Source organism: Haliotis asinina, chromosome 7 (assembly GCF_037392515.1).
Source record: "Haliotis asinina isolate JCU_RB_2024 chromosome 7, JCU_Hal_asi_v2, whole genome shotgun sequence".
Classification (NCBI taxonomy): Eukaryota; Metazoa; Mollusca; class Gastropoda; order Lepetellida; family Haliotidae; genus Haliotis; species Haliotis asinina.
In genome coordinates this window covers 16566801-16581282 of record NC_090286.1, presented here as the reverse complement: position 1 = coordinate 16581282, position 14482 = coordinate 16566801, and the positions used below count along the sequence as shown (strand labels likewise).

Sequence of the window (14482 nt, the reverse complement as noted above, 5' to 3'; positions counted from 1 at the left end):
TTCATCCTTGAGACGTGCAATATGCTGTTGCACATGCATTCTGGGAAAGAGAAACAGAGCAAATAAATGCCACACAATACTCTCACTTTGGAAAGCTCAACCCCTGCCCTTGCAATCGATAAAAAATTAAATGGCCATTGAAACACATAGTATGCCAAGGCTGATGCACATTTCCACTGCCACTGGAACACCATGTCTGCACTGGTGAGACGCTACTAGAACACAAATAATGTCATCAATCAGCCAAGTTCTTGACAGATGGTTAAGTGGGACCATCTTCGCCACAGGTTTCAGACTGCAGTGATAACTTCACGGGCCATCCCAGGACTTCAACATACTCACTCCAACACAGTTCAACAACATTTACGTCATCACAGGATCAGACCATGACATCCCGCCATCCGACCTATCCTGACACAACGTCACTGACAGGTTCACTGAATGTGGTGTCGAAATCATGTCTGCAGACTCTTGTTTTGGTGGAGAAATGTTGGTTTTACAGATGTGTCCAGGTTTAACATTTCCTATAGTGATAGACACCAGGGAGAATGTTATGCACACGTCAGTGTCTTGGAGAGGAATCGCTTTCGTGATGGTTCAGTGATGATTTGGGGTGGAATAACAGCACACCAAGGAACTCCTTTGACGTTTGTTCATGGCAAGTTAACTGGTGTGGTCCAAAGGGATCAGATTCTTTGACCTGTGACAATTCCTTTTCTGCAATGTCATGGCCCTGGGCTAACATTCCAACAGGACAATGCCCACCCTCATACGGCAAGGGTTGCTATGGATTTCTTGCAACATCACAATACTGACTTCCAACTTTGGCCTGCAAATTCACCTGATATCTCCCCGATACAGCATGTTAAGGACAAGATGGGACTGGCGTCTACGCCATCTTCCTCATCCGCCAGATAACATCCTTGACCTTGCAACAGAACTTGAGAGAATCTGGCATGACATCCCATAAGCTTTCCTTGCACGTTTGAGATGTTCTATGCATTGTTGATGCACTGGTGTTCTCAATGCCAATGGTGTACATAACTGTTATTGAGCTTGTGACATGGTCGTTTAACCCGTCCCACTTGTCTACTCTTGACGTCATTGTGATTGACTTTTGAATTGAAATTCTCCCCAAACAGATAGTGTCATGATCCCTCCATTAAAATTTTTATGTACCTTTGTCATTGTTATCACACTTATCAACCGGGGTAATATTTTGACAATGCACAGTTTCTTTATGTGCCTAGTATAGTTAAATTCCTGAAGAATTCTATACCTTGCATTTGATATTTCCATTTGATATTCAGTTCCAGGTCCTTTTCTTTCATTTTCACATTTAACTAGGCAATTTAAAGTTTCTTCTTCTCATTGTTGAGCCCCTGCTTCTCCAGTGTTAAGCTCCTAATTCTCTAAAGTGTTACCTTTGGCTTGTAGTTCTGCCTTTATCTGCATTTCCCATATCTGGACAGATGGCATACTTGATCATGATATACACAATCCTGTTGAAGATATGCCTTGATAAAGTAATATTTGACACGATACCATCATCATTATCCCATTGTATTGAGCATGAAAAATGCTCAAGTGTGGACTTCAATGTGAACGTTCACCTTCGCACAGCAGCCTGGAGTACTCACTAAGATTTTCAAACAATCCACTATACAATTTTAACCATCTTGCATATTTAACATGTCTATCTTGAACTTGGTCCTTAGAACGTCTCTTGCCATATCAGGTTTAACATGATCATAATTCCTCAATAGCTGCTTATAAACACTATAAAATTATTTACTTGTTGTTTCCTTGGCATATGTTCAGCCTCTTTCAGTAATTTTTCTTGTTCTTTGTTCAGTATTCATCTCTTCTGCATTCAGCATTTTCTTCCTCATCTGGCTGTCCCTTTCTCTGCAATCTCCCATCATGATAAATAGTGAACTATGTAAATATTTTAATGATAGTTCATTAAACAACTTTTTTTTATTTTTTAGGACATAAATTTCGAGCTGGTGTGATGTCTTGAAGATCTGTTGAAATATATCAATTGGTTTTCCAGAAACTTGTGCTCCAGAAACAAACCCATCACTCCATTTTGAGATGAAGTTAGAATCATTCCATGGAAACTGTGAAAATGATAAATCACAAAAATCTGCAAATATGAAAAGGCACCACTTTAAGGTCTGCCTCACATATCCGGCAAGTTTTGCTGAAAGATATTAAGACGTTTTTGAGTTGTGATCTGGAAACGAAGCCCATCCACTGCAAACAAAGTCTACATTTCCAATTTTGCATAAACGAGATTTAAAATTTTTTCCAATTTTGGAAATACAAGATTTCCAAAAAATTACAATTTTAGAAATATCTGGAAGTAAGTTAAACCTTTGATGTGTATTTAGAAGAGGAATGCACAAAAAAAGCAAGATTTATGGAAGTCAACGTCTTTACTGTGACCTGATTTTCACCCGATGAAGGTGCAAACATACACTCCAAAACGTTGTGTTATTCACGAAAAGAAGTTGACATCCAGAAATCTTGCTTTCTTTATCAAAAAGGTAAGATATTTGGTTATCAGCTGAGCTGCAGGTTTGGCAAACATGTGGCGATGTGATTATTACTTTAATACACCTGAGAGATTCATCAACAGTGGGGTATGTACAGGCATGTATGTATGTACAGTGGAAGTTGTATTGTATTGAACTTAGTTGACTGCATATTGTTTTGTGTTAAGCTGCCAGTTTTTATCTATATGTGAATGATGATCATTAGACATACACAACTGTACCTCTCTAACCTATGACTACTTAGAGAACAACTTGTATTTGATGTTCTCTGTATATATTTACACATATTCAAAGTATTATATTCATGCAATAGTCAATATCTATGATGTCAAATCCTCCACTTCATGTTGTACATTATGTGGTATAATCCTTTCTTTTGTGCAGATAAAATTATTATTATGAACGAATCAGATAACATTATGTATAGGAGAAAACATGCATCCAAGGTTTTGGTAGACAATGTAAAACTGGAGGGGGAGGGATTTCCTGAACCCGATGGTTTTACATTGTCTACCAAAACCAAGGAGAAGTGTCTTCTCTAACATATATACCGTCAATGGTGGGTAATTACAATGTAGATGATCATTTAATGAAGCTACGTAACAATGACTGAAGTGCGCGTAAAATCAATTTAATGACAGTAACTATAGGTAGATAATTTAACCCCACCACTTTCGTTGGCCCGGTGGCCGTGCGGTAGGGCGTCTGCCTACATATGAGAGAATAGCGGTTCCCATCCCCATTCGGAAAACCTTTGCTTTGTGAGTTAAATCTTGAATGATATTTTTCAGTTGATTTCAAACAGTCATGAATCATCTGAATGTCAATGTTCATATAAAGTTAGGAAAAGTAAAACCTGGGAAGTGGTCTTACTCCAAAAGTAAAACCTGGGAAGTGGTCTTACTAAAACCTGTCCCTCCAAAACAAAAACCTCAAACATGGTTGTTCTAGGAAAACAAGAGATGACCTAATATATAGTAAGAAGCACACTTTAGGTTTATATAATGGTATAAATTATGCTTGAATGACTCATGTAATGGTAAAAATATAACATTTTTTATTAAATGTCATTTTTTATACTTACCTGGTAGAAAGCCAACATTGCCCACTTGAGTGGTACTTACTCCATTTCTCTCATGACTCAATCTACACAAAGTAGAGATGCGAGGTCAACAAACGGGCGGTAGGTCACCCAGGTCTCGAGATGACCTATACACATTATTCCCTTACCCAGCAAGGCAGGCAATAAAACCCTCAGGAGGGAGGCTGGGCAGGAACTCTTCTTTGCTGGGCAAAGACCTGGGGCCCAAGTCTGGAAATGCCCACCAGATCCTCATTGGAGAGGGCTCTTAAATAGTGGTTGGAGAACACCAAGTCAGACTTCCAGAAGGAGCCTGCCATGATGTTTGCTACCACAATGTTGCCCTAATCTTGTATGGGTTAGTCCGAGCCGGAAGTGACCTGTCCTGACCCTTGTAGGCCTCTATCATGGCTGACCTAAGGTAGACCCTAAGAGCTCTCCTATCAATCTCCCTTTTGCTCAGTAGGGAGTGGGGGAGGAAGAGCCTCCGCCACTGGGTCCAGCACTGGGGATACATAGATAGGGAGCTGGCAGTTCAGCCTGGTTGTGAAAAGATCCAACATGGGCATGACGAACTGGAGACAGAGGGACTGAAACATCTGCGGGTACAGTTGCCACTCTGCTGAAGGAGGCGTTCTTGGCTCCTGGGATGCAAACCGCACAGATGCTCAGGCAGAGCCTGTCTACCAGTTCAAACAGGCAGAGTGTCAGGTCTAGGAGAGGAGTGGCTCTGGTCGAGCCTTGACAGTTGATCATCCAGGCTGCGACCTAGCTATCCATGTGGACCAGTGAGATCTGGTGCCTGAGGGGAACAGACCAGTGGAGGATGCAGAGATGCCAACCCCAAAGTGTTGCAAATACTAGTTGCAACGTTCAAAATTAGTAGTTTGACCATAAAATTAGTAGTCAACTAAATAAACAAAATCATGATGGATTCTGAGAAAAAAAATGAATATTACTGTCACATGGTTAAATTATTTCCACAGGAACTAAATGTGTTAAATCGCAAAGGTATTGAAATCAGATTCGCTAAAATTAAGTTTGTTACTTGCAGTCATTCCAGTTCAAATATATACGATGAATTGAAGGTACATGAAGAATATATGATTTTGTCCATGTATCTGAATTTTAATGCATGTTATTCAAATTTCGTAGGATTTCTAGTGGAATCGTATTGGCGTAGTTTGAAGTTAAAATTCGTAGCGACTACGATAAAATCATACAGGTTGGCATCTCTGAGGATGGCAAGCCAGACGGCATCCAACTCCAGCACACTGACGTGCCGGTCCTTCTGGTTTGTCCACCAGGTCTGGTCCAACCCCAAGTGAGCGCCCCATCCTTGGGTGGAGGTGTCCACGAAAAGGTGACTGGTCCGGGGAGGTGTCCTTAGGGGAACTCCTCTGAAGATGTTGTCATCCACCTGCCATCAGGCGAGGAAGTGTCGAAGGTGAGGTGAGAGACTTATTGGGTGAAGACAGTGGGTCTCCCTGACGTGCTCGTTGAGGAACACCTGAAGGGGTCGGAGCATCAGCTTCCTCCTGACGGTCAGGTCCTGATATACCATATCCAGCATGGCACCTAGGTATTAGAGAGAGGTGAATGGTGTTAGGTCAGACTTCTCCAGGTTCACTAGCCACCCTAGGCGTCGATGGAGGTGGATGACGAGGTCCTGTTGCGCCTCGAGAATGGAAGGCGAAGGGTTGTGAGTGAACCCATCGTATAGGTACTTGAGGAATTGGACCTGGAGTTCGTGGAGGAACCAGGATGATGGGCTGGGTCACATGAGTGGCCTTGACAAAAACGGGGGAATAGAACCCAGGAGTCAGATCCTGAAGGGTGATTTCCTGAACTGCCCCTTGGAGATGAGAGACTCCACATGCTCTAAGGTGAGCTGAAACCTGACCGAGTTCATCAGACATTCCACCAGAAAGCAGGTTAGAGAGGCGGAGAGGAGACTGGGATGCGGAAGCCCCGCTCCAGGATCCGACACATGATTGGGTCTAGTCCTAACTGACGCCAGTTTGGGACAAAGAGGCTAAGGTAGTCGCTAACGGGCCGGCGAGCAGAGGAATGATTGGTGGCAGAAGGAGTCAATTCTTCTTGGGGGTCCATTTACCAAGGGAGTACCCTGCTGGGGGTTTGGAACCCTTGGTTATCGTGGCTGGGCTGGTTGGACTGGTTCATGGGTCCTTGGCCCCGATCTCCGAACCGAAAGTCCACCTTCACTTTCAACTTCCTAGGAGTGGATCGGTCCGGTGGAGGACCTTCCTGACACTTGCAGAAGGGGGTTGGAGCCTGCAGAGGGTCAGCCACTCGTCATGATCCAATTGGTTAGACCCTGCTGCTGGATCGCATGGCAAGTGCGGAGGGCGTTGGGGATCTCTCCCTTGAACAAAGTGTCTGCAGACACTGAGGCGTGATGGAGGGAGTCCCTAATCTTCGGAGGGAGATTAGTGCACTCCAGGAAGCCTTCCCATTTGAGGTTGGTAATGGTGGCCGAAATCCTTGCAGCCAACAGGGTGACTTGTGACACTCTGCCTCCTACCACTCCAAATGCCCTCTACAGAGGCTCCTTGCCCTGTTCCATCCTCGCCTCCTTGGCCATAGTTTGGCAGGCGTGAGCAACATAGTCGCTCAGCCCCACAATGGATCTGGCCTCCTTGTCCAAATGGATGAGGTGATTGTCTGACACCTTGTGGGGTGCACCTGCAGAAACCACTCGAGAGGGAGGATCTAGTGGAATGGGTGGGTTTGCTACCAGAAGCCTGATCCTCTGTTTGTCCTTCAGGAGGACCTGAGGAATACGGCGACCCCGTCCGGCGAAGGGTAGGAAAATGGGAAAATGATAAATCACAAAAATCTGAAAATACCAAAAGGCACCACTTTATGGTCTGCCTCACACATTTGCCAAGTTTTGCAGACAGACATTAAGAAGTATTTGAGTTCTGCTCTGGGAACGAAGCCCATCCCTCCATTTTGAGACAAAGTTCAAATCGTTTCAATGGAATCCAGAAAATGATAAATCACAAAAGCTTGTAAATAGCAAAAGGCATGACTCTGGGGTCTGCCACAGATATCTACCAAGTTTTACTGACAGATATTAAGAAGCTTTTGAGTTCTGCTCTGGCAACGAAAAACACCCCTCTCACTTTTGCGACTAAGTCCGAAACGTTTCCATTGGAACCAAAAAATAATAAATCACAAAAACCTGTAAATAACAAAAGGCACCACTTTGGGTTCTGACTGATATAATTACCAAGTTTTACAGAAAAATATTGAACATTTTTTGAGTTCTACTCTGGAAACGAAGCCCACCCCACCATTAGACTAATACCAAAACATTCCATGGAAAAGCAAAAAAAAATAAAAATTAAAAAAATCTGTAAATAGCAAAAGCCACAACCATAGGTTCAGATTATTATATCTATCAAGTTTGGTCTAAAAATATTGCATGGTTTCTGAGTTACACTCCGGTAACAGAATGATTATGGATGGATGGACAGACAGACAGAAGAGGCGTATATCCCCCTGGATTACATGCCGGGGTGAAAAAAACTTTTGTCAGGAAGTGTGGTTAGTGTGAGCACCTGACATGCCTCCAGATGACCTGCAAATGCTGCCCGGTAGAGTGGAGTGCGCCCAAACTGGCCCTGTGTGTTGGGGTTGGCTCCATGCTCAAGAAGTAGATGAAGTGTCTTAGCACAGCCACCATCTTGAAAAAAAAAAAAATTATCACACTACATGATATCACACAAAATAATTACAAAATCACATATTTGTTTCATTATGAAAGAAATTCTTTACAACTTCATATAAAGATTTAATCACATTCTAGGTAATATCTGTTAATTGTAAACAAAACTGATGGGATCATATAACATATACAAACAATGTAAATATCCATCAAAGGGAAACAGATGCAGAGTACTTCCCCAACACTGGTTTATGCTTTTGTTATTCTTCCACCCGTACCCAGATGATATCCTATAATTCTTGACTGCTGCACAACACAGCTGGTAGTATTAGCACATATCCTTACACTGATCAACAAAGGTGAAATGCAGTTTCATCTTGAAATTAATGGGAAAATGTATTCATTTTTATAACTCACAAACATTTCCATTTTCTAAATCTTGATAAAAAATGAAATCATTTTGAAGTTTAACTGGTAGTGCATGATGTCTGTCTTACATCAAAGAACTTGATGACAAATAAAAACAAGAGTCATCGGAAGATGACATGTCCTCCAGCCTCCACAAATTTGAAAGGACAAATCATCTGATAGTTACTTGATGTTTTTTCAGGCTAAGTTTGAACTGTTTCCATGGAAATCTTGAAAAATATAAATGCCATATATCTGGAAACCAAGAAAATAATATATCACAAAAACCTGTAAATAACAAAAGGCACCACTTTACGTTCTAACTGATATATCTACCACGTTTTGCAGAAAAATATTTAACGGTTTTTGAGTTCTGCTCCGGAAATGAAGCCCACCCCACCATTAGACTAACATCAAAATGTTTCATGGAAAAACAAGAAAACAAAAATGCCAAAAAATCTGTAAATAGCAAAAGGCACAACCATAGGTTCAGATTATTATATCTATCAAATTTGGTCTAAAAATATTGAACGGTTTCCGAGTTATGCTCCAGAAACAAAATGATTACAGACGGATGGATGGACGGACTGATGGATAGACAAGACATCGACTATAACCCCCCAGGGGATAAAAATGAATAATGCCAGCAAAACTACTGGAGTGTCTTTCATGAATGTTCTCTGTTTGCACCAGACTGTCAAAAAGGCAACTAAAATTAGAAATGATTTTTCCCAATTTTATGTCACCATATTTAACTACTTTCACCCGGATGCCTCTTTCGATTACCTTCACTTAAAACAGAGCTGAATAGTCCTCTATACTATCCAGTATTAGTGTTATTAATGCAACAAATGTTTTTCTAATTGTCATCATGCATGTGATAGCTTTAGCCTACAAGTAATGCTGCCTCTTAACCTATGTGATTACTTGTATGGAATCATCAGCAATCAATCTGTGCACATACTTATTGTGTATATTTTTGTGAATTTTGCATGTTTTCATTTTGAGGCTGTACTTGAAACAAAAAGAACTTGCTCAGTGATACTACTACAATCATATCTTATATTATGTTATCTTATATCCTCGATGTTCAGTGTTTGCAAAGATTCCATTTTACTTTGAAGGAATAGTCTGCAAAGCCATATCCAAAATTTCGCATGTGTGGGAAATGTGGATAACATAATATTAGTTATCTCAACACAGTAGGGTATAATATACACAGTAAAAATTAGTTCAGCACCCCTATGATTTCTGCAATTGGGAAAAATTTCAAAGATACATTGTGGATAAGCTAAAGATAGCACGGATGCAAAACAAACTGCAGGAGAAAGATCAATCAATGGTTTATTCGCAGCATAATTCTTTTTTAACTTTCAAGGACTGCAACTACCCTAAAACAGTGAATGAAAAATAAATGGAATATGGTCCAAAAAACAAGGGAAGTAATCCCTATCTGGATAACTCTAGTCCCATATGATTACTCCCTTTGAGTACTCTTCTGTCAGTGAGTAAGTCGGTGGGCTCATATTTTCCTCTCAGAGTAAAACCTGTGATCTGTGGGGAGGTTAGAAAATGATGTTTTCTGTGTGGGTGTTCCGTGCACAGCCCAGAGGTAAGTTTACCAATTATTACAGACAATGGTCTGGAGACCAAACATATGGACGGATCACACAAACGCACCGTGTTTCGCTGGTCACAGAGAAGCATGCTTTTTCACGTGCGAGCAGACCACCTGATCTTGACCACGTGGGACACTGACGAATCGATCAGTGTGTTGTACAGGATTGTTTTGAGTAAGGTGACTGTTCGTCACGATTGTATTAGCTTGTCCAGGTAGGATGCAGTTATATAGTTAAATAGAATTTTGAACAGACAGTTCATGAAATTAGAAGTAGCCCATATGTAGCTGTAACAGCGCAGCATTCTTGGAATACTGATAGATAGTATAGATAATAGAATTTAAAGTTTCATATTACGTTTCTTTCCCAATTATAAGAGATTCATGTTTAGTTCCCCATGTTTGTTGGTTAGATTATTTCATACAGTTATAGCCAAGAGAATCACGTTTTGTTCCCTAAATAGTACACACAACTTTTCAATTCCACTGCGCACCAGACAATATATTTGATTGTATACTTGAACACTATTTTCACCATATGTTTTCACAGAAAACAAAGACCACTACATAAACAAAGTCACAAACAGTGGAATCATGCACATGCCTTACGTCCCATCACAAAGATGCAGTGTAATCATCACACCAATCTCGAACAGACCAGTCTTTATGTTGTCGTGTAAACCCGAGGAGAACGTGGTATTACAGTTGGTGTCAGAATTCGATGGGGTGACTACCCTCCTAGAAAACCTAGTGGATGGTACCACACTGGCCATGCAAGTCTTCCTAAGGGAACCACAGCAGAGTGATATTGAGATCGTGAAAGGAGTCAAACTCCAGTGGGCCAAAAGACACAAAGATAACATTTGCTCTATTTACATGAAGGTGGGAGGCGACACACACATAAGTCTGCAAGGTGTTACAGTGACAGTGGAAGACTCTATATCTCTAACCAAGATTTTCCTGACCGAGCACATCAATTTTATTGGTATGAAGTTCATACATGAGGCATTACCAGAAAAACTATTGGGAACTATTTTCTAAAGTATTATATGAACAATGGCATACAACGTAACACTCGGTGATCTAGGAGACACAGAGGATTTCAATTCACCTGTTGAGGATGACACCCCATACATCTTATACTATAAAGATAGAGTATACAAACGAATGCCACTAGCAGATTTTACAGATTTTGAATGGGTATTAAATTAAACTTAATTAAAATAACACTAACCAACCCTTGCAGCGTTTTTCATCAAAATGGATTCGTTTCCAAAATTATTAACAACAGCATCCTTTTCACGACCCTTAGTCCAATTGTAGATGATTTTTAGTTTGTGCAAGTGTTACAAATACCAGGTCATACTGGCAACATGCTTGCACCAGTCGAAGATGTTAGTTTTTTACATTTTTATGAAATAAACGATCACCCACAGGATCATTTTTTAAATAACAATTACGCCATAAAACCACACTCAACAGTAATTATAGATGCATATCTCGCAGAGAGCAGCACCGATTATCTTGAGCTTTTTGGTGGCTGTACGATATTTTGGGATAAGAGACATGAGAATAAAAATTTGTAGAATAATAATAAGAAAAGGCCATCCACCATCAACACGCCTCCATGGTGTTATCATTCAATGTCATCCAGATTTAACTTTAAAACGTTTATCCATAAGGAAAAATTTAAACCTTATAGGCTTAAAATAAACCAGTCAAAAATTACATGACATATAATTAAAAACTAATTTATAAACTATATTATAGACAAACAGAATGGGGCTGTATCCAGCCATAGATGAACAAGGAAATATAAAAGGAAGTGCAGACGAATTTCGACTGAAACAGATATGCGAAATAAAATGTCAGTTACAACAAGAACGCGATACTCGGGCATCACTGCATAAAAAATACAATAGAGCTTTAAACTACATAGATGGCGCTGACACCACCCTAACACGAAGAAACATGATGAAATTAAAATATTGGCTAGGGTAGATCATGTTTCCATCACACTCAATGACAATAAAATCTCAGAAGAGGAGTTTCGTTTGATCCTAGGCGAACTAGAAAAATACAATAAAATGAAGAATGAGATCAGATCCAAGGTTTATAAAACATATTCTATAAGCGAGGACAAGAAAAAAAAGTACATAAAACAGGGTATTCAACAAGCCCAACAGGCATTTATCATGAAAACCAACAGCATAATAGAAGATACACATTAAACTGCTTCGCTGAAAGCAATATAATGGTGGAGACACCCATATTTCCTAGGCGGCTGCAAGCCACAGCACCGCCAGTGTATTCACACTATTAGAGATTTGTTCACACCTAAGCATAATAATGGAATTGTGGTGAGCTGAAAACATAAATCTATTTGGTGCCGAGCCTCTGATTCTTGACAAGCTTAAAGAATTTGGGCATGGTGACCATCTACTGACTATTGCTATTAATGAAAAGGTCTACAAAATGAATATACTGCCTGAAGTTATAGCTAATAGTATATACCCGAATTTAAATACATAGGTAGCGCACTGCTGTGACCCAGTTAGTGATTGATTCCCCATTTAGAGACATGTGTAGTAAAGAGAATATAACCGGCTCACTGTGTTAGTGATAGACACCGGCAAGGGAGGCTGACTGATGGTTCTAAACCCGACTGTATGAGAATAATGGAAGTGTACATGTCTCATATGGAGGTTGCTCCCTAGCTCACTTCGAATTGAGTAAGTCATGGTAAATGAGAAAATGTCTCCGTTCAAATGATGTGAGAACCTGGTATATTGATGTTCGCAATGCATCTGTGAATAGAGTTACTGAAACCAGCTCTCAGTGACTAAGGGAATTCTCATTATTACATGACTCACTCAATAGTGTTAGACTAAAATAGATCGGAGAGACACCGGCAAGGGAGGCTGACTGATGGTTCTAACCCCGACTGTATGAGAATAATGGAAGTGTTGATTTCTCATATGGAGGTCGCTCCCTAGCTCACTTCAAGATGGGTAAGTCATGGTAAATGAGAGAGTGTCCCCGTTCAAATGATGTGAGAACCTGGTCTATTATGTTCGCAATGCATCTGTGAATAGAGTTACTGAAAACCAGCTCCCAGTTTCTAAGGGAACTCTCATTATGACGTGACTCACTCATTAGTGTTAGATTACTTAACAGTTTTAATTTGAATTGATGCACGATTGTCTTTTTTTGAACAGCTTAGACATTTTGGGCTTAAATTCCCCACTTAGACAAGTGTGCAATAAAGGGAATACAAGCCCACAGAGGGCTGTGGATTGTGTCATCTGGGGGTTTGTGTTTTTGAAAGTGGGTCGAGATCTTTGTTATTGATATTAATTACTAATTAGTTTGAACTGGTCCAGAACCGCTACTGTAAATACTACTATCCCAGACACAAGATGACAAACCAGTAGGCTGGCAAGATGCATGTAAGAAATAGCACAAGACAACAGTGAGGTTTCACCTTGGTGAATCAGCTCAATTGGCAGGCATGATCCAAGGAGTGGATTATTGTCAAGTTCAACAAATGCTGACAGTTCAGTGATCTTGAATGGAGAGATGAACCTGTTCAGCAATATGAAGTGGTTCCTTCTGGTGAATTGGTGCATCTACTCGGACTGGTAGATCAGTTCAGCTTAGTGTTCTGGTTCAGAATGGAGCCTGAACATTGACATGATTTGGATCAGTCTGTCATTTGGATCAGGACTGTGATCTGAAATGCTTGAATGATCTAAACCAATGGTGAGATCTAGAATGGTCAATTGAACCAGTTTGTCGAAGTGATGTGAGCACCTACGTGACGTGAACTGTCATGGTGTGGCTAACTGATTTGACGAGATGAGCAATTTTATTGCAGTGAATCATTTCGACAACGTAAGTTGTTTCAGTGATAAGATCCAGTCATATATGGCAAACTGTTTTGATGTTTTGACCCTATATGTTCTGGTGAAAAGGTTTGGCTTGGTAAATCCTTCGGTGAGGCAAACTGATTCTGTGTGGTGAAATGGTTCGGTAATGTGGACAATGTAGATTGGCCATGTGAGTCAGCTGGTCACACATAGCATATCAGTGAGGCAGAACGACGAGATGCCCCTATAAAGTCATCACCTTCTGACATGGTAGTCTTCCAACAATGAGCAGTTAGATTGAGATTAATGCATTTTTTTTTTTTCATTTATTGACCATGCTCTGATGAAGCATTAAGCGAGCCTAGTCTGCAGACTGACTGGAACAAGCACGTAATAATGTTCTTAAACATTATTTGACAAGGGAGCATGCTCGACGGCACTTGCTCCAGAAACATATGCCAATACAATCCACACATAACAAGTGGGGATCCAAGGAAAAAATTATTTTTCACACTATGTGCAAAATTAAAATTCTTAGTGTCAACTACCCATGACTTATTTCTCAGAACTTTCACAAAAAAATCCACACAGTGGTGAGAAAGAGAATGATGACCCTGAGGTAGTCACGTGGGAAGATTGGGGTACATGCTGCATGCTTTACCAGGGAATAAGGACCTGTCCTGATGGTAGGGCAGCTTAAATATGGACAAGAGAGGCCTCTGGATAAAGTTCACAATGATTCCACTCAGCATGGAAGCAAGAGAGAGAGATACAAGTCATGAGATAGGATAAGTTTAAAAATATGAGCGTACAACATTATCCATAATTCTAAGATGCTTCTGTGAAAGATCAAAGGCGCCGACAATACTTTATCAGACAATAATATGCACTTTTTGCGTTATGTCACAATGTGTTGATGTCGCTGTGTCATCTGCCCCCTCGTAATCGAACTTTTTTGCAGTACGTCACAATGTAACCGATGTCACGATGGATGTCAGTTGCCATTGCCTCATACAACCTCCCACAGTAAACTTCTTCGTCGCATCCTGTTTCTTGGTTTGCAGTTGCATCACACAGCTAACATCACCGGTGGAAACATTATGTTTATGTTTTCCAAAGGAAAAAATGCCTCGTAGTTTGAGTCAAAACTTTACAGAGTCACGGTAATGTTTGCAATGTTTACATTCCCACAATGCAATCGTGGAATGTCGCATGACTAGTCAGCTTCAACTGAATGTACTGATTTAAACT

The 14482-nt window shown here is 40.5% G+C and overlaps 1 protein-coding gene across 1 annotated transcript in view; it reads right to left on the bottom strand.

The window, feature by feature from the left end:
* LOC137291841 (IQ motif and ankyrin repeat domain-containing protein 1-like) overlaps positions 1–14482 on the bottom strand; it is a 282934-nt gene that overhangs the window by 193850 nt on the left and 74602 nt on the right. The window contains exon 5 of the mRNA XM_067823385.1: positions 7230–7354. Coding sequence (XP_067679486.1) covers positions 7230–7354 — 125 coding nt within the window. The remainder of the gene's footprint in view (positions 1–7229; positions 7355–14482) is intronic.